General features: G+C 40.3%; 1 protein-coding gene across 8 annotated transcripts in view; it reads left to right on the top strand.

Annotated features, from left to right (window-relative positions):
- The window catches only part of mef2aa (myocyte enhancer factor 2aa), a 197,366-nt gene that overhangs the window by 165,323 nt on the left and 10,391 nt on the right, over positions 1-21,652 (top strand). For 6 of the 8 annotated variants that reach the window (XM_063065924.1, XM_063065922.1, XM_063065930.1 and 3 more), the window contains 3 exons: positions 13,975-14,159; positions 16,423-16,446; positions 21,300-21,414. In XM_063065924.1, coding sequence (XP_062921994.1) covers positions 13,975-14,159; positions 16,423-16,446; positions 21,300-21,414 — 324 coding nt within the window. The remainder of the gene's footprint in view (positions 1-13,974; positions 14,160-16,422; positions 16,447-21,299; positions 21,415-21,652) is intronic. The other 2 variants (XM_063065928.1, XM_063065929.1) reach the window with 1 other exon arrangement.

The following is a 21,652-nucleotide window of genomic DNA, read 5'->3' as shown; positions in this document are numbered from 1 at the left end:
CTGGTATTATTTTGAAAAGATTAGGAGGTATCACCCTGACCAACGATTATATTTTACTCAAATTACAAAAAAAAGGATTAGCATGTTGCTGTTGTGAGATATTACTGTGTGCAAATTGGCTGCCATGTTTTTATATAACTTTATTAGCTGCAAAGTGCTTTGGGATATCCTGTGGTGATGAGAGGCACTAAATATATGTCTGTCTTCACTTCAATTTCACTCCAGAGTCTTTTGTACATTTATTCTGAAGATCAGCTTTGCATGTCTATATAAATTAACTATGCTAGCAAGTTTATGCCCCAATAATACTAGAATTAAATTAATATTGTAAAGAGTTGACAAATCATTCTTATTAGGTGTAGGCATTATTTCAATTAATTCTCTGCCTACATTCATTATTACACAATTGCTACTGGATAAACTTATCACAGTAAATAATCAGAAGTCCTTTCCTAAAGTTCTCAACAACATTTGCTATACTTAAATGACAGTTTCAAACATGTGTTGGATAAGATGGGAGCTTTGCATTTATTGCAAGGCCAGTAATGTGTATACTGAGTAGAACTTCTAAACATCCACCAGGCATTTGGGCTATGTCATATCTTTCGGCTCCTGGTACACAATAACCTGCCAGCTCACTGTGCCTGTTGTATGCTGTGTGAAATAGAACAGCAGGTGCATATTAAGGATGAATCCTGTAGCTGAGACCCCAGTGAGGCCCTGATGGATCATCAGCTGTTGTTTTCATCTTTCTAGTGAATGGGGAGGAAGGTTTTCAAAAAGCTCAGTATGCCAGCGGGGATGTGAGTTTAACATTTCTGGCATGCTTTTGCTTGTTGCCAGTGCTGTTGGGAAATGGAACCTGTCTCATGGTTTAAAGGGAAAGTATGTTGAGTAATATTTGGGTCTCTTTCTACATTGAAGAACCAGTAATTTCTGCTAAGTACAAATCCTTACCCCCTTAAAACTGATGAACAATACAGTTACCTGCAACCTTTTATACACCTTAAATATACATAAATCTCAATTCATTGCTATTTAATAGCATCTAAAATGGAAAATGGCTGAAACTCAAATTGATAAAGGCTACAATAACAGGGCTCCAGGATCCATCACTGAAGAGGACAATGTCCCTTTACGCTTGTATCATTAAGGCCCATAATAGTACTCAAGGTTCTCCCTTTCTGAAATGAGACTATCATGAACACAGCCAACTCTGGGATGGATAATCAGCTCCATGTAAGCTCGCAAAACCATTCTTCCAAAGTTACCACACAAAAGCTGCTTTTATCTTAAAGATTTTCCTTGCTATTTGCAAGAGAGTGATACTGTTGCATCATTGCTCAGGTTCCAGTTACGGCCCTTCATATCAGCATGCTTGAAAACGTGCTGAAAGATGAATTGTCTGGAGAGAGATCTACAGCAGAAACCTGAGAAGGGAACTGTTGATACTGATTGAAGAGAGCATGTTACTGGATCAACTTATCTAGTTGCCTTCTTGGAGAATAGTGTATTTTTAGTAACATGCATAATGAAAGCATCAAATATTTCCCCTCTGCTCCCATGGCTCCTTCGTCATACTCTACCCAAGTACTCCTATCATTTGGCAGACAACTATCTTTGTAACTTGATCTGGCCACTGGAAGCACAAACTTGTTCAGCATGTTTTCTTGACTGAAATTTTGAGGAAGTTCATTGCTGATCATACTCTGAATAAAATTCCACAATAATCTCCTAATTAAGACATCTTTGCTTGTGTCTTCCTGTAGAGAAGAGGCCAGTATACTAAAGCCTGTTGGCTAAATTTCCCAATGGAAGGCCTCAGACTAAAATGTTGAAGGGCCTCTGATGTTTTACCATGCACTATAGATGATATTGTACACAGTAGGACAGATGCTGATCTCCCACTATTGTAGATATCAGTGAAAGAAATGATGGTGTGAGGTACATGTGTACTGGGAGGAAGTAAAGGGTAGATGATCAGGACATTTGGGGTGAAAGTAGGTCAGATGTGGTCAAGCAGATGAGGGTGGGGACAGAAAGAGGCGAAGCATATGATGGAGATAGTGATGAGACAATGGAGGTTTACGAATCAGGTCAGATGTGAGAATCTTACAGACTCAGTGACAGAAACCCTGGTAGGATAAAGCCCTACAATCTTCTTTGGTGTACTTACAGGTTCCATCTGCATGGGAGAACTTTATGCAAGTAGCATCATTCAGGCATTATATGTCCTTAATGTCATTGTTTCTGGTGGCATATCAAGCACAAAGGATCAGCAAAACACTGTGGTCACAGTTTCCATTTCTACCCTCTATATGGTCATAGAGTAATACAGCATCGAAACAGGCCCTTCAGCCCACTTGGTCGATGCTGACCACAGCATCTTCCCTGTTCGTCCCAGTTGCTCATGTTCCTCCCAAAACCCTCCAAGACCTTCCGCTCCACGAGCCTATCCAAATGCCTCTTAAACTTTGCAAATGTGCGTGCCCCAACCAATTCTTTGCCAGCTTATTCTAGGTGCTCACTACCTTCTGTGTAAAGGGGTTACCTCTCAAGCCTCTTCTAAGTCTTTCCCTTGCATCTGTATCCTTTACATTTTGGTTCTCCTACCCTGGGGGAAAAGACAATGACTTATCCATAACCCTCATTATTTTTATAAACTTCTGAGGTTGCCCCTCATTCTTCAGTCCTCTGAACTTGTACATTTGGCCATTGCTGCTATTGAACATGACTTAAGGTTAATTTAATGGCTGGTTCAGTAGCTCTCTTTTCAATGGCTTGCAAATAAGACTGTCATCTGTCAGATTAATTCTTGCTATAGTGTGAGCATTTGGGAAAAAATGGTGCTTGGCAGATTGCACACATCTCAGACTTCATTGCTTTATGGTTTTATAGCAAGTTCTTTTAAATTCACAAAGACTTTTGAACAACTGGGATCAGTTCATATTGGAAACACGAATAGTGTTAGTATGAAGAGATATGCACAGTTTATATTGTCAATAAATAAAGGACCTATAGTAGATAATATAACAAAGTAGACAGAACTACAACAACCATTGTTTAGATCACCTGGTTTAAATCATTGTTTCTGCAGCTTATTTAAGAGGGACTGACAGAAATCAAAGAACATTTGCAGGCCAGATGGTTCTCCTGGTTGGAACTGAATCTAAGACAAATGGCTTGCAAAAGAAGCCAGAATTAATTAGACAAATGTAGAATTGTTGCAGGACATTTATGGTTGAAAGGATTTGCTGAAGCTTGATTTTTGTTTTCCAGATTAATATGTATTCCTTTGACTAGAGGAACATTTACAATATGGGGATAATTAATTGAAATGCTGAATTTTAAAAATTCAAGCATCCTCCCTGTGTAGGCATTCTCTGAGTTCAACTGCCTTTTCAAGCAAGCATTTATCTCGGGGAATGTGCTTTGCTAGCCAAACGATCCAGCTGTTATAAGCAATGATAGGATTTGGTTTTCATTCTGATTATAGAATATACAGTATGTCATCACTGTTTTCTGCCAGGTTAATTCTAAGAGGAAGTCTTAAAGATATCTTTGTTAGACTGTTCTTAACATACAGATATTATCACCTTTTCCTCATGCTTCATTTCTGAATTTTCTAGCCTTAACTATACAGAAGAATTAGTATGTCTGGGGTTTTGTAATTTCACAATTAATGTAAATTCACAAAATTGCAGGTGAATTATAACTACACTTGTTTGCACTATCACTTGTAAGATCAGAAATGTAAGAAATATTCTTGGTCTAATCAGATGAAGTATAATACCTGGTCTATTTCCGACACCTCCCTCCCCTTTCTAGATCTTTCTGTCTCTGTCTCTGGAGACAGCTTATCCACTGATATCTACTATAAGCCTACTGACTCTCACAGCTATCTGGACTATTCCTCTTCTCACCCTGTCTCTTGCAAAAACGCCATCCCCTTCTCGCAATTCCTCCGTCTCCGCCGCATCTGCTCTCAGGATGAGGCTTTTCATTCTAGGACGAGGGAGATGTCTTCATTTTTTAAAGAAAGGGGCTTCCCTTCCTCCACTATCAACTCTGCTCTTAAACGCATCTCCTCCATTTCACGTACATCTGCTCTCACTCCATCCTCCCACCACCCCACTAGGAATAGGGTTCCCCTGGTCCTCACCTACCACCCCACCAGCCTCCGGGTCCAACATATTATTCTCCGTAACTTCCGCCACCTCCAACGGGATCCCACCACTAAGCACATCTTTCCCTCCCCCCCCTCTCTGCATTCCGCAGGGATCGCTCCCTACACAACTCCCTTGTCCATTCGTCCCCCCCATCCCTCCCCACTGATCTCCCTCCTGGCACTTATCCGTGTAAGCGGAACAAGTGCTACACATGCCCTTACACTTCCTCCCTTACCACCATTCAGGGCCCCAAACAGTCCTTCCAGGTGAGGCATCACTTCACCTGTGAGTCGACTGGGGTGATATACTGCGTCCGGTGCTCCCGATGTGGCCTTTTATATATTGGTGAGACCCGACGCAGACTGGGAGACCGCTTTGCTGAACATCTACGCTCTGTCCGCCAGAGAAAGCAGGATCTCCCAGTGGCCACACATTTTAATTCCACATCCCATTCCCATTCTGACATGTCTATCCACGGCCTCCTCTACTGTAGAGATGAAGCCACACTCAGGTTGGAGGAACAACACCTTATATTCCGTCTGGGTAGCCTCCAACCTGATGGCATGAACATTGACTTCTCTAACTTCCGCTAGGCCCCACCTCCCCCTCGTCCCCCAGCTGTTACTCCTTTTTATGCACACATTCTTTCTCTCACTCTCCTTTTTCTCCCTCTGTCCCTCTGAATATACCTCTTGCCCATCCTCTGGGTCACCCCCCCCCCGTCTTTCTCCCTAGGCCTCCTGTCCCATGATCCTCTCGTATCCCCTTTTGCCTATCACCTGTCCAGCTCTCGGCTCTATCCCTCCCCCTCCTGTCTTCTCCTATCATTTTGCATCTCCCCCTCCCCCTCCAGCTTTCAAATCCCTTACTCACTCTTCCTTCAGTTAGTCCTGACGAAGGGTCTCGGCCTGAAACGTTGACTGCGCCTCTTCCTATAGATGCTGCTTGGCCTGCTGCGTTCACCAGCAACTTTGATGTATGTTGCTTGAATTTCCAGCATCTGCAGAATTCCTGTTGTTTACGTTGAAGTATAATAATATCATGTTCTGATCAGATGAAGTATAATAATTTTCTAATGGAAACAAGACATACTTAGTGGGGAAGGTCACACAAAATGTTCCTGAAATATCTGGATAGAAGATGTACTCCTATCACTCTGATCAGCTACAAAAAGACCTTAAAGTCATAGAAAAGTACAGCACAGAAACGAGCCCATCTAGTTCATGCTGAGCCATTTAAAATTCTTACTCCCGTCAATCTGCATGGGGACCATAGCCCTCCATACCCCTATCATCCATGTACAGATCTAGACTTCCTTAAATCTTATAAATATTCTGATTGGCTTGATATTCCTTATGTTCCTTCATTTACAATATGTTGAAAATTATTGATTTTGTTTGGCCAGCATCTTAAATTGCAAGCAGCAAACAAGATGCTGGAGGAACTTAGTGGAGTGATAGCCAGTACAAAATTCTGAAAGACCTCCTGCCTTTACCCTTTCATACTGGCTGTTTCCCCACTGTCTTTCAGTCCAGATGAAGGGTCTCAATCCAAAATGTTGACTGACCATTTCCATCCACAGATGCTGCCTGACCTGCTGAGTTTCTCCAGCATCTTGCTTGTTGCTCCAGGTTCTAGCATCTTCAGTCTGTTGTCTCCAACTTAAATTTATGAATCTTGAAATGACAATACATTTATCTATCTCTGTTGACTTTGGTTTGGCATAAAATCCATTGTATACAGAACACCATCTACCATTCACAAAAGTAATGTTGTTCACCGAGATTCATATGATTCTCGGGTATACATTGCATTCTCCTGCTCCCAGCTGTTACTGATTTTTCTGATGCTGTGATCTGAACTTTCTGTTAACTGGTTGACACCTTTTGATATAGTCCTCACCCATTTTCTGACTCCTAGCCCTTGACTTTCAGTTCATTCCTCTATCTCCATTCTCATCTCAATGCCGACTTTCTGACCATGATGTCCTCTGCCCTGTCCTAGCATGTAGCATTCATCTGCACCCTAGATTCATCTATCTTCTCATCATGAAGCTTTTGTATTTTTTTTAATCTTGATTTTGTTCCAGACCCCACTCAAAATTAACTGAGGGTAAAATTAAGTGTTGGAATTAATGCCTGCCCCAGACTTGCCAATGTAGTCTGGCTCAAACCCAGGCCTTGAGAACAAGCTCATATAAAAGCATGCTTACTTTCAAAGTCATTGATGATCCATTCAGGTTCATCTGCATTTATTTTTGATCCTTTTGAATAATTCATGAGATAATTATCTGCTCTAGTTGCAGCTCATTCTCAGAATCTCATCATAATTACAACTTCAGTTTCCTCCTTTACCAGCTGAGTTTTGTTCTTACTGAAGAGGAAGGTTATTATGTAATTGAAGGTCACAACCTGCACCTGGGTTGACTCACAGTCAGGTCACTGCTGGTCAACTTCAGGGATGCATCTGAAAATATCGTACTAAGTCAAGCTGATTATTTGAGCTATTGAGAACTGATTGATGGTCACATCATATGCACAACCCTGAGAGCACTTCTTGTGCATCATATCTTGATAATAGAGGAAACATTGACAGGGATGAGTCAGTCATTTATGCTTGTGATTGCAGATCTCGCGTATAGAGTTTTCAAGTGAGGCGGGAAATCAAAAGAAATTGAAGTTTTTCTTAGTAAATACCACATTTGTGAGATAGTGAAAGGAGTTAATGTTAATGCAATTAATTTCTAATGAATAGTTAAGCTTATTGCAAGGGAGACAAACTAGACTGCTGATGCTGGAATCTGGAACAAAAACAATGCAGGAAGAACTCAGCAAGTCGAACAGCATCTGCGGAAGCAGAAGGTATTAAGTTCATGTTTCAGGTTGAAAACCTGTATCAGGATGGGGAGAAGAGGAAGGAGAATGCCAGGGGTATAGCAAAATGAGGGAGGTTGGGGGAGGGTGATAGGTGATAAATGGAGCCCGGTGGGGAGGTTTGATGGACAAGTGCACGCAGGTGGAGGAGGAGCTGAGTAGCAATGGATGAAACAAGTTGGGGACTAGTTGATGGGCAGATAGAACTGGGTCAGGGAAGGGGTGAGATAGAGGTTGGTAAGTGAGCAATGATTCCATAATAGGAAGGGGATGGTAGGTGGATGTGAAATTTTAGTGGGTGAGGTGGAAGCAGAAGGGAAGATGGGAGTGATGGGTAAAAGGAGACTAAAATCTGATTCTGTGGAAGATACCCCAGACACTGAAAATTCATGTTTTTAGGCCTGACTCTGAGTACACAAATATCCCAACAATTGATTGCCTATACCTGTGACCAAGTTTGATATGCTGTGATAACATCAATCTGGTAGGTCAGCTTGAGCTCAAGTCAGAGTGGTGCAAATAATTTAACCAGTGCTGCTTCATTTGATGCAGGCCAATTAACACAGCCCCATTGTCTTAACATTTGGCAGTGAACATCTGTGAGAACACTCTACAAGAACATCTCATGGTCAACTCGCTTTACAAACCATATCTCTAGAGCAGTTGATCCCCTGTGTGCCAGCAGCTTGTATTTTGTAGACAGTGCTGTTTGCTTGCAAAGATGTCCTTTTAACTCCAGCCTGTTTATTACTTGCGATTTGCATTGAGAACTGAAGACTGGTTCTTGTTTGAATTAATATCTGCTATATTCACGTTACTCCAGAATACTTCCTAACAGGAGTGATGAGCAAAAGGAGAAAAAAGATAACTTGGTGGAACATTGCTGTGGGTTCCCTGACATATGAGGGGTGATTGATAAGTTCGTGGCCTAAGGTAGAAGGCGAGGAATTACTGCTCCATTTCAGACTTGGTTCATTTAAATCCCTTGAGACTTTAAAAAAGAAAGCATTTGGTAAAATGCCTAGTATAGGAAGAGTATTTTGTAAGGACTTTCTTTTAATTATATTTTAAATGTAATATGGCAGAAAATAATTGTTAAATCTAATACTTGCAGTGGGGTTCTTCATTGCAGCAGATCAGTAATTTGATTTCAAAGCTGGTCATTGCACAAACAAAAAAATGCCTTTTCTGACCAAAAGGTGAATTTTTGCTTTCTAAATTTCGTTTTGCCCTGTATTTCCTAATAAAGGCAGATGAAATGGACCTTGAATGGTTTTACGTAATACCTCAGCAACAAGCAGATCTTTTCCTGTATCCATAACACAATAACCAAAATTGCTGATGCAGTCTTGGAGTTGGTGACGTTTACCAAGCAAAGTGAATTGTACTGCTGTTTCCTGATGATATTTTATTCCAATACTCACTTCAGTAGGTTGTGGTTTGAACTGAGGGGAAAGAAAACATTTGGTTCAATATCAATATATTTAATTTGTAAACTGTTAGGAATTAGTTCCTCCTCTGTGTAGTTCATAAAACTATCAGCAGATGACACTAAAATGCACTATACCTATTTGAAATGATTGCTGCATAACATCTAATGAAAATCATTTATTACTTAAAAATTTGTGTTTGGCTCGGATAGAACAATTTTAACTGTTGCATTTAAAAATTTGCGCATTGTTTAAAAAATAAAATGTTAAAAGGTCCAATTATATTACAATTTTAACACATTAGCCTCCATAAATGAAAGTATTAGGTACAGGAGTTCGGATGTTATGTTGAAGTTGTATACAAGGTGTTGGTGAAACCAGATTTCAGTTCTGATCACCTACCTCTAGGAAAGAAATCAATAAGATTGAAAGAGTACAGAAAAAATTATCAAGGATCTTGACGGGATTTGGGGATCTGAGTTACAGGGAAAGGTTGAATTGGTTAGACCTTTATTCCCTGGAGTGCAAGAGAATAAGGGGAGATTTGATAGTGGTGTGCAAAGTTGCAAGGGGTAAAGATAGGATACTTTATTGTCGCCAAACAATTGATACTAGAACGTACAATCATCACAGCGATATTTGATTCTGTGCTTCCCACTTCCTGGATTACAAATATTAAATATTAAAATATTAAAAATAGTAAAAATTAGTAAATATAAAATAGAAAAATTGGAAGTAAGGTAGTGCAAAAAAACCGAGAGGCAGGTCCGGATATTTGGAGGGTACGGCCCAGATCCGGGTTAGGATCCATTATCACAGTTGGAAAGAAGCTGTTCCCAAATCTGGCCGTATGAGTCTTCAAGCTCCTGAGCCTTCTCCCAGAGGGAAGAAGGATGAAAAGTGTGTTGGCTGGGTGGGTCGTGTCCTTGATTATCCTGGCAGCACTGCTCCAACAGCGTGTGGTGTAAAGTGAGTCCAAGGATGGAAGATTGGTTTGTGTGATTTGCTGTGCCGTGTTCACGATCTTCTGCAGCTTCTTTCGGTCTTGGACAGGACAACTTCCATACCAGGTTGTGATGCACCCCAGAAGAATGCTTTCTACGGTGCATCTATAAAAATTAGTGAAGGTTTTAGGGGACAGGCCAAATTTCTTTAGTTTTCTCAGGAAGTAAAAGTGCTGGTGGGCCTTTGCAAATACAAATTTTCCACTGAGGTTGGGCAAGACTAGAACTATAGGTCGTAGGTTAAGGGTAAAGGTAAAATATCTGTGGGGAATCTGAGGGGGAATTTCACTCAGGTAACAGTGCAAGTGTGGAATGAGCTGCTAGCAGAAGTGGTGGATGTGTGTTCAATTGCAAAATTTAAGAGAAGTTAGGGGGAATATGTGAAGGGATAGATATGGTTGATGGGGCTAGGGTGAATAACAGCTCGGCACAGACTAGATTAGCTGAAAGACCTGTTTCTGTGCTGTAGCACTCAGAGTAATTAGTTAGTAATCTGCAGAACTAACACATCTGGATGTGGCTGTAAAAAGAAAAGAAAAATCAATTTTTGATGAAATCCATATTGTTCATTAGTTATAGTGGATTATTTCTTAAAGCATTGTGATTTTTTAATCAGCTGGTATGGAATGATATCTATTTTCTCTTCAGTGCTTTTTTTAAGATCTAAAACATCAACATGTGTTGGAAACTTCAGATTTCATACTTCACCATGTTATGCAGAAACGACTTAGGATTAATAAGGCCTGTAGTTATCTTTTCAATCACCATATTCTTCACTTGAACTCAACAGGATTCACAAGAACAGCAGATGCAAAATAATAGCTATACAGTATAATTCTAATGTTTCCAGCTGATTATTTCAAGAATTTGCTTTCATAGACCAGTTGTGATTGTGCTCCAAGGTTAATTCTGATACCTTTATTGTTTTTCATGACAGTTATCATGCTAAATATTTTTCATCTAAGTTTGTTGCTAAGATCATTAAAAACTCTCTTTGGTCGCTTACAATAATCAGAATTTGCCAAAGGATGAAAAATGAAATAATTTCACATTGATTTTGAAATAAAATGGCACAGGGTAAAGATTAATACAGTAGTAATCACCTTCCAAATGCTGCTACCATGAAGTGTCTGCAATGCTGGTATACAAAATTATGAAAGGTTGGGTAGTGAGAAACTCGATGGCAGAGATGCCTGAGAACAGGTTTAAGCTGAGGCATAAAGTGTTCAGAGGGTATCTAAGGAAAATAATTTTTATTCACAAAAATGATGGTTGAAGTTTGGAATGCAAGTAGGAATTTTCCACTGAAGTTGGGTGAGACTAGAACTAGAGGTCTAGAACTGTTGAAAGCATCTGAGCAAGTGGTGGACGCAGTTGCTTTCAATACTTAGGAAAGATCTGGATGAGCATTCGAATTTCCCATTGGGATTAGAATAGATAGGTACTTGATGATGCACATAAGCTTGCTGGGCTAAGATACTGTTTCTGTGCTGTAGGACTCTATGCTGAGAGATGTATCTGCTACTAAACTGAAATAGTAATGTACTATTCAATCCATAGTGCTGTAATGTAGTGATGTGATGCACATGCAAACTGATCTACAGTTGTAGTCCATCACATTGAAAAGCCGGCACTCGCTTAACAGTGGCAATTTTGCCTTTTGCCTAAAACAGTCTGTCTAGTTTCTTCCAGATCTTAGAATATGACTCATTCTACTTAGTGTTAATAGTCAATTGATCTGTCATGGATAAACTGGACTTAGAGGGTATGTAACTTGTTACTTAATGGGACAGTGTATGTAGCCTGTTAGTTAGAGCCTTTGCTGCTGGGGATGAGGGCGCACGGGGGAAGCTCCGTTCAATGCAGGTTGGCACTTCCATTGTAATCTGGATAATGGACGACCTGTCTGGCAGACTACAGCTTGTGTAGCTTCAGAGCTATATCAGACATGGCTGTAAGCAACACTGGGGCCCCACAGCAGACTATATTAGCTCCCTTCCTGTTTACCCTATATACCTCAGACTTTAGATACAGCACAGAGTCACACCTGGGGCACACCTCCACATATTAACTGCTACTGTCCCCATCTTCACCTCCCGCAGACCCCACCTTCCACCAACTCCCCAGTCATCATGGACTCACCCCCACTACTGAGCAGGTGAGAAAGGCTCTGGAGAAATTCACATGGCGAAGCATTGGGACCGGATAGTGTGAACACCAAGGTCCTGAAAGAGTGTGCTGAGCAGCTGTGTGGAGTTGTCCAGGACATTTTCAGTCTGAGTCTCCACCTGGAAAGGGTCCCGACTGGGTGGAAAACATAATGCATGGTCCCAGGACCCAGGAAGGGCCGACCATAAGTCTTGAATGACTACCTTCCAGTGGCACTGACCTCACACATCATGAAGACCCTAGAGAGATTGACCCCGGCCAGATCAGTCCTTGATCCACTGCAGCTTGCCTACCAGGAGTATGTTAGAGTCGACGATGCTGTCATCTGCCTGCTGAACAGAGCCTACTCCCATTTGGATAAGCGGGACAGCACTGTGAGGATTGTGATTTTTGAATTTTCGAATGCCTTCAATACCATACAGCCCTCATTGCTGGGGGCAAAGCAATGTTTAATGCAGGTTGGCACTTCCGTTGTATCCTGGATAATGGGCTACCTGACTGGAGAGCCATAGTTTTTGCTGCTTCGGAGCTGTGTGTCATACATAGCTAAAAGCAGCACTGGTGTCCCACGGGACTGTATTGGCTCCCTTCCTGTTCACCCCGTGTACCTTGAACTTAAGATAAAACAGAGTCATGTCATCTGCAGAAATTTTCTGATAATTCGGCAATAACTGGGTGTATAAAGGGAGGACAGGAGAATGAATACGGGGCCCTGGTGGAGAATTTTGTCGAATGGTGCAAGCTGAATCATCTGCAGCTCAACATTAGTAAGACAAAGGAGATGGTAATGGACTTGAGGAAGACCAAACACTACTCCCTGTTACTATTGATCGTGAGGAACTACAAGTACCTGGAGGTGCACCTGGACTACAGACTTGAGTGGAGCACCAACACAGAGGCAAGAAAGACTAGAGTTGCCTCTACTTCCTGAGGAGACAAAGGTCCTTTGGAGTATGCAGGTCTCTCCTTCACATGTTCTACCAGCATGGTGTCGCCAGTACAATCTTCTATGTGGTGCTGTGCTGGAGCAATGGTATCAATGTGGGTGATGCCAACAGGCTCAATAAACTGATTAGAAAGGCTGGCTCTGTTATAGGAGTCAAACTGGACATACTGGAAGAAAAGACCCTCTAACAATCCCGGCAATTCTTGACGATGTTCCTCACCCGCTGTATGCCACCTTGACTGAACAGAGGAGCACTTACACTAATAGACTAAGACAACTGTGCTGTTCCAAAGAGCGCTATATGAGGTCATTCTTGCCCTCGACCATCAGGCTCTATAATGTGTCAACCTAGCTAGGGAATGATCTTGCAATCTTTGACCTGTAAATGTTGTACATCTTATTTTAAGGAAACTTATTTTTATTCTTTCTTATTTCTCTTCTAATATTTGTATATCTGTGCACTTGTATTACTGTTGAGACCCTGTAATTTCCTTTGGGATCAATAAAGTATCTATCTATCCATCTATCTATTAATATAAATGTATTATGGTGAAAGAATTCCAGATCACAAGATATTTACAGCCAGGCCCATCTTAACTTTCTTATCCTAACCTATAACAATCTATCTGAATGTTTGTAGTAAGATCTCTAAGTGGAAAAGATTTTTGAATCAATTCTAAAATTACCTATCATTAGTTTAAGCCATTGTCTTAGTTGAGTTCTATCGTTGAATTAAGGTAGAATTTTGGATTAGTTTTTTGAATATCCTGTCTATTTCTACCATGCCATGATTAGATTTTAATAATATCCAATTTTCTCAGAATTTTCATAACTCAGAGCTCTGACAGTGGAATGAAGCTTGTGATTTTTTTTTGCTGCATAACCTCCTATGTTTGAGCATGTGCTTGTTTCTTTGGCAGAGTTTGCTACAACACTCAAGGTGTGGTCTAACCACTCATTCATCATCTTGGGCAGTCCCCTTGTGATCACTGTAGTTTTGTAGGTATTGAGGTGGCTGATGAAGGCAATGTAGGATCTACAGACGGGGCAGGAAATGGAAGGTGGACCAGGGAGGAGAGCTGGCCCAATCCTTCTGTCACTTATGCAAAGCCTCTGTGCATTCTTAATACTCTGAGTTTCTCAATACATCCCACTGCTTCTGTCTTAATTCTAAGCACAAAAATGCTGTACTTTGAGTGACATGGTAATTGTCGTCTTATCCTAATTCTGACATTGAGCAGCGTATTAATAGTTGATCCCAAACCAATAGGATAAACGTTAAGTGTGAAAAGAATTGTATCAAATGACAAACTGAGTAACAAATGTTATGAAAACAAATTTAGGAATGTATTTTTTGAAATAATTTTCTAAAATTGATTTCAGGAAATGGATTTGTTAACCCTCGAGCTTCTCCTGGGCTACTGTGCTCCACTAGTGGGAATGGGTTGGGTAAAGTAATGCCCACAAAGTCTCCACCCCCTCCTGGTGGAAATATTGGAATGAATAATCGCAAACCAGACCTTCGTGTAGTCATCCCACCGACCAGCAAGGGAATGATGCCACCTCTGGTGAGTCTTTTACATAACACCCCAGTATGAATCCATCAATGCAAGTATCAGTACTGTATGTGCAATAAGACACACAAGGTTCTGCAGATGCTGGAAATCTGCTGTGACTAACCGAATGCTGGGGGATTCTCAGCAGGTCTGGCAGCATCTATGGAGAGAAATAAACAGTGATTGTTTCAGGCTGAGATTCTTCATCAGAAAGGGTCTTAGCCCGAAACAACAGCTATCTATTCCCTCCATAGATAATGCTTGACCCGCTGAGTTTCTCCAGCACTTTGACTATGTTGTTTAACTGTGCTGTATTCAACAGTCTTAGAAACTGTTAAAGGAGAAGCTTGCAGAAAAGTGTAGGTGCACTGAGTTTAGCTTATGTGTTCGAGGGAATGACTATAGTAAGCTAAAAGTACCTGTTTAAAAATTACTCCAGATATTAACAAAATCAAATTTGCTACGTGCTCTGATATAGCTGAGGCTGGTAATTTTAGTATATGGCATCTTTCACACTGCAAAATGACTTGATGTGAATCTTGTGGGTGTAGCTGTATTTTCCAGGATAATAAAATGTAAAGAGATATTAGATGTGAAGTAAAAGGAGGAGGGGAGGGAGTGATTTTTCTGCTGACTGTGGCAATGTGGGCTGTAGTGTAAATACCTAACAGTGAACAATTTGTATCCTGCAATTAGGAAATGTATAAGATTGCACTGGTGAGTCTGACAAAGCCTTGACAGATGCTGAGATTCAGAAGTCTGAAGTTGTATCAGTTCAAAACCAGTGTGGAACAGAAAAAGAAATAACCACTGTATAATGTTTCCAGAAGGCTAAGGATTCAGAGTGCCTTAAAACTCAAGAGACACTCATTCAGTTCTGACCTGCAGTGTTATTGGTGTAGAGTTTGTACATTCTCCCTGAGCTTGGGTTCTCCAGGATGCGCCTGTTTATTTATTTATTTTTAGGATGTGGGACTAGTACTATAAGACATAGAAGTAGAATTAGGCCATTCAGCTCATCGAGTCTGCTTCACCATTCCATCATGGTTGACCCCAGATCCCGCTCAACTCCGTACACCTGCCTTCTTGCCACATCCTTTGTTGCCCTGAACAATCAAGAAACTATCAACTTCCACCTTAAATATACACATAGACTTGGCCTCCACTGCACTTTGTGGCAGAGCATTCCACAGATTCACTACTCTCTGGCTAAAAAGAAAAATCCTCCTTACCTCTGTTCTAAAAAGTCGCCCCTCAATTTTGAGGCTGCACTCTCTAGTTCTGGTTACCTCCACCATAGGAAACATCTTCTCCACATCCACCCTGTCTAGTCCTTTCAACATTCGGTAGGTTTCAATGAAATGTCCCCGCATTCTTCTAAATTCTAGTGAGTACAGGCCCAAAGCTGCCAAACTAGTAGGTTAATAAGTAATTGAAAATCACCCTTAATTTGTAGATGAGTGGTTAAAATCTGGAGTAGTTGTTGGGAGTGTGGAGAGCATCAAATGGAAATGATATAGGATTAGTGTAATTGATGGTCAGCGTAGACTCATTGGCCAAAGGACCTGTGTCCATGTTGTATGATGATGACATATTCAATGCATCCGTAACTCTATTTTTCTAAAGATAGTGTAAGGCCTCATTAGGGACTACTGTGAACAATAGCACTGAAGGTGAACTAAGGACATGTACAGACTGATATTCCAGGGGTAGTATCTTTGGTTCTATGTAGGTTGAAGGGAAAAGAAATTAGACCTCAAGATTCTTTGGAGAGTTGTTGAATTCTTGTCCAAAGCTGAAAATATGAACGAGATTACATTCTTCCAAAATAATTAAGTTGAATCCATGATGGTGTCAGCCCTTTAGCACAGTGACCGCTCTGTGATCATTTAAGAGACGCAAGGTAGAGTTGGTGTCATAGATGACGTTGTGGAACCTAAGCTCTTGATTGAAGGTGTCACTGAGAGATAGCCAATACAAGTGGGATGGGTGGGGCCAGTGGTAAAACATGACACAGGGTGAACCTGTTGTAGGAAACTCATGAAATGGGGGCAAAAAAGAAATATTAAACTGATGGTAGTGTTTTGTATATTGAGAATTTAAATCATTTACCCAATCTTAATCCCATCATTTCCTTTCAAGATAACCATTGATCAGTTCAAAATGGAAGCATAGAATGAACATGAAATTATACATGTACAAGTGACTACGAGTAGTTTCAGGATCATTTACGCGTAGTAACAGAGTATATTTATTTTGTATCTGGTTTTTGCAGTCAGAGGAGGATGAGTTGGATATGGTAAGTCTGAACTCAGCTTGGAATATTGTGTGTTTTTATAAAAGATCTGAAAAGAAGCTTGGACTAATACTTACTTTCAGAAAATAATAGAGTTTTGCCATTTGTAGAACTGCATGCTTTTTTGTGTTTGAAGGACATAATTAAACTGTCTTCAAGAAATTAGACTGTCCTTGTATTTTAGTCATTTCAAGAAATCCCATTCCAAATTTTTGAAGCTACCTCTGATTCGTAGAAGCATGAAATCTTAGAATTGCATTCTTTGATTTGCTCTCCCAGCTGCATGACTCTCAAAGCACTTGAGAGTTCCCGCAATAATACTGAGCAACTGCTGTACATTCTTCTCCTCCACTCCACTCCCAGTTTATGAGTAACTTTCTAACTTAGCAGAGCCATGGAAAGGTTTGATTACTTTCCAGATAATATAATCTAACTGTATAATATCATAATATAACTGTAGTCTTTCTACAAATATAATATCACCAGTATCTCTTGTAAATCCGAACAGTTTAGTTTGAATTGGTAATTTAATATTAATTAATCATCAGTTTTTGATTCAATTAAAAATATTGCAATTCATTCAATTATTTTCAACCACTAATAGCTCAATATCCATCTTGTATTGGTATGCCATTGGTCATAACAGGAATGTATATAAACAATAACTTTAAGAGCATGGTACTCTTTTATCATTGTGACAAGATTTATTGATATGTGTATGAGTATACCTTAATTTTGGTATATTGTAATTTTTCTGCATGCTTTTGTGATATTGGTATTTCTTTTAATCTAAAGTTACTTCATTTAGAACCGATTGAGCTAATGCATGTTGCATATACAGTTTGTCTAATAACCAGCTTTGAAATTTTTGTAGGTCTTTTACTTAAGAGCTCAATTTAAATTCCATCAAATTAGTTTGGCTTTATAGCCATTGTAATATAATCTAATTATATTATCTTCCTTTCCCTCCCATCTCTCCCCACTCCACCCTTCATTTCCCTCTGTTTTGGTACTTTATCTGTGTAGTTATTATCCACATAAGCCTTGATGTTCGAGTTGCTCAGACCCAACCTTGGTACTGCAATCTAGGATTAGAAATTTGATCGTATAATCCAAAAAAATCTGTTACCCCTTTGAAAAGTGATTTTGAAAAGAGGACAGCAATGTTGTGCACAACTCTTTGTGCCTAATGAGTCCCTTTGTATTTTTTTGTCCTTGCTCTTTTTTTTCTTATTCTCTCTCAGAAGAGCCACTTTTTACTAGCTCAACTTGGTCTGAAACTGCCATTGAAAGAGACAATTTTGTCACGGAGACATAAGAGACTGCAGATGCTGACAACACACAAAAAAAACCTGGAGGAAGTTAGTGGGTCAAGCAGCATCTTTGGACCTTTTGACTATTTCTCTCCAGATGAAAGGTCTCGATCTGAAATGTTGACTATCCTTATTCCTCTCACTGAGATCTAGATGGAACATCTTGCAATCTTGTGCATCTTGACTGATTTGCCTGGGGCATTTCAAGGTCTCTCCAGGCTGCTGCTGCCAATCTTTGCAACATCTTGCTATAACAGTATAACAAATAATGAGAGGAGAGTTTATGCATAACGGTACAGATAATACAAGGTGGTGTGCTTAGACCCCTGCTCTACACGCTTTATAATGATGACTGTGAGGCTAAGCACATCTCCAGTGCCTTATTTAAGTTTGCCATTGACACAACAGTCATTAGCTGAATCGTGGGTGGTCATGAATCAGCATATAGGAGGGAGATGGAAAATCTGGCTGAGTAGTGCAACAACTATGACCTCTAATAACTATAACTCAGTGTTAGTAAGAATGAGGAGATGGAGGAGAACAGGAGGAGGAAACTGGAGATCATGAACGAGTCCTCATCAGATGATCAGATTTGGAGAGGTTCAGCAATTTTAAATTCTTTGGTGTTATCATTTAGAGGATCTGCCATGGCTCCAGCACATGACTGCCATTACAAAAAAAGCTTGGTAGCTCCTCTACCTTCTTAGAAGTTTGTGAAGATTTGGCATGTCATCTAAAACTTGGACAAACTTCTATAGATGTGTGGTGGAGAGTATTTGATTGGTTGCATCATAACCTGGTATCAAACATCAAAGCCCACAAGGAGTAATGTATATGGCTCAGTCAATCACGGATAAGCCCTCCCCACTATTGAGCTTTGTACAGGGAGCTTTGTAGCAGGAAAGTAGCATCCATCATCAAAGACTCCACCATCCAGGCCACACTGTCTTCTCACTGCTGCCTTCAGGAAGAAGGTTCAGGAGCCTCAGGACCCATACCGCCAAGTTCAGGAACAATTATTACCCCTCAACCATCAGGCTCTTGAACCATAGGGGATAACTTCACTCAACTTCTCTCACACCATCACTGAATTATTCCCACTGAACCAGACTCATGTTCAAGAACTCGTCATCTCATGTTCTTGAAATTTATTGCTTGCTTGCTTGCTTGATTGGTTTATTTATTTATTAATTATTTTCCTCTCTGTTTTTGTATTTGCAGCTTGTTGTTTTGCACATTGGTTGTCATCCGCTCTGTTGGGTGCTGTCTTTCATTGATTCTATTGTGTCTCTTGCACTTTGATAATAAATTTAATTTGAGCTTTCCTTTGGCTCGGAGAAATAGGCTGAGTAGGTAGGGCAATCTCTGCATTGCAGGCTTTCCCAAATTGCAAGGAATCAGTGCCTCAACTCGTGTCCCTTTTGGGTGCTCTCTGGCAGCTCCCTACCAGAATGCTTGATAGTAGCTCTGAAGATTTCTCATAAGATTTCTGACACAAAGATCATACAGTATCTCCTTGCAAGCAATATTCTGATTCTTCTGATCCCTCCTGGGAGCACTATTGCAGCACTGCACCATCTATTCGTTCAACAACAATCCTCTCTTGTAGCTAGAGAGGTATATTTTACATTATGATATGCTAATTTAAGATCTGTCTGCAAAGATCTATGTTACATGTGGCAACAGCAACACCTCAAAGAGAATACTGCATTGGAGCCAATGATAACACTTAAAGAGGACATTACACAGGGAGTCTGACCATACTGTCCTGTGACCTTGCAATTGAAGTTAGATTATGAAGACACGTAGTCCTGTTTTATTGTCATTTAGTAATGCATGCATTAAGTAATGATACAATATTTCCTCCGGTGTGATATCACAAAACACAGGACAGACCAAGACTGAAAAAACTGACAAAACCACATAATTATAACATATAGTTACAACAGTGCAACAATACCATAACTTGATGAAGAAGTCCATGAGCACAGTAAAAGTTCAAAGTCTCTCAAATGTCCCACATCTGACGCAGACGGGAGAAGGAAGAAATACTCTCTCTGCCATGCCGACCACAATCCGACTCTGAGTCATCCGAAAACTTCGAGCTCTGATCAGCTCTCCGACACTGCGTACTGAGCACCATCTCTGTTCGAACGATTCGACCTCCTTCTCGGTCACCGAAAGCAGGCAAGGCCGGGGATTTTGAGGCCTACCCTCCGAAAGATTCCCGATCATGCAGTAAGGACAGCAGCGAATGAGCGTTTCAGAAATTTCTCCAGATGTTCCTCTGTGCTTTCATGTCCATTCTCCATCAAATCAGAATTGTCCACGGCCCCTATTTAACAGATACGATATCATTTTTCACCGGAGGGCTGTGCACGCGCAGGCGCGTCGCCATCTTCTTGCAGTATAAAGACTTTCACTAGCAATGTTTAAATGGCCCACAAAGCTGTCCAGTGTGAAACAAAAATAGCAGCAGCTTCTCGTCCCTGATTAGCACAGAAACACCACTTCACTATCTAGATCCCAGGCCAGCTCATTACATTTGGACCAGTTAGTTCCATCAATTAGTTAGAGTGGGTAAGTGCACATTCATTAAAGTGCTAGCACAGGTTCTTTTTGATGGCTCCACAACTAAATTGAATAATGCATTTTGGTGTTGTTTCAAATGTTTGAGCTTCAGTCTTATTTAACAAAAAACTGTCTGAATAAAAACATGCGCAAACCTATTTATGCGGAGATGATGGTTCCAGTGAAGGATGCGTATACCATTATATCTATCTTATTATTAAAGCTATCTGAAACTATTCTTTCACTTCTGCTGTGTCATTGTTAGGCTGTATCAATCATCTTGTTTCAAATACTTATCCACTACTAGAGTTGTTATGTGACTGAACTGAAAATAAATTTAGCACTGAACTGAAGGACGATGCCCTCATAAAATATCTGATAGTTGGCTTTCTTCTGAATGAGCAAAGATTTCCTCTGCTTAGACTTCTTCGTGTCACTCCATCTGGTGGCCTGTTGAGAAAACTGACAACATCAATGTGATTGGGGCACGTGAGCTGGAATATCTAGTGAAATCTGGCAGTTTTTCCTTGAATCTCTGCTCTAGTGTCTGTTAAAGAAAGTAAAGGATTTCTCATCTAATTTGTCAAATGGAGGAAACAGAATATTAAACTATTAAGGCCCCAGTTTCACCTCTTCTGTACACTTTTCAATTTGACAGCAGAAATCTCCAATACACATAATTTTAGGTAATGAATAATTTCCATTATTGTAACCCTGGCTGATCTTGGTTATTAAAGAAAGACTGCAATTTGCAAAATGTTAAATTGGGCTCTCACTTTTGTAATGAATCTAGCCATCCCTGTGAATTAAGCATAACAAAGGTATTTAGATCTCACTATTTAAAAAAAAATATACAGAATGGAAATCATTTTTTTCTAATAGCTCTGTAACATCACACATTCCGCTTCTATAGAAGTCTTTAAATCAAGATTTTGCATGTACTAGTGCTAACTAGCGTCTTTTTTTTTGTAGAATGTACAGAGGATAAGCAGTTCACAATCAACACAGGCTCTTGCAACTCCTGTTGTGTCTGTTACTACTCCGAGTCTACCATCACATGGACTGTTGTATTCGACATACAACAATGGTAATACTATTGCAATAGCATTTATTATTACTTGTGCTGAAGCTTCGCTATTGGAAAATTCGTCCATTACGTACCTAATTTGTGAGAATTAAAGCAGTACTTACGAAGCTACAGCCCAGCTGTGGGATGGAAGATTTTTGGTTATTGGCCTCCTGTGTACTCATTGGTAGCACGTGTGTGGTGCTGAGCCAGTTGCCCTGTGAAGATATTGTTTCATCTAGAGGTAGTGCTAATATTA

The sequence above is a fragment of the Mobula hypostoma genome, chromosome 13 (assembly GCF_963921235.1).
Source record: "Mobula hypostoma chromosome 13, sMobHyp1.1, whole genome shotgun sequence".
NCBI lineage: Eukaryota > Metazoa > Chordata > Chondrichthyes > Myliobatiformes > Myliobatidae > Mobula > Mobula hypostoma.
This window is presented reverse-complemented; position numbering and strand designations above follow the sequence as displayed.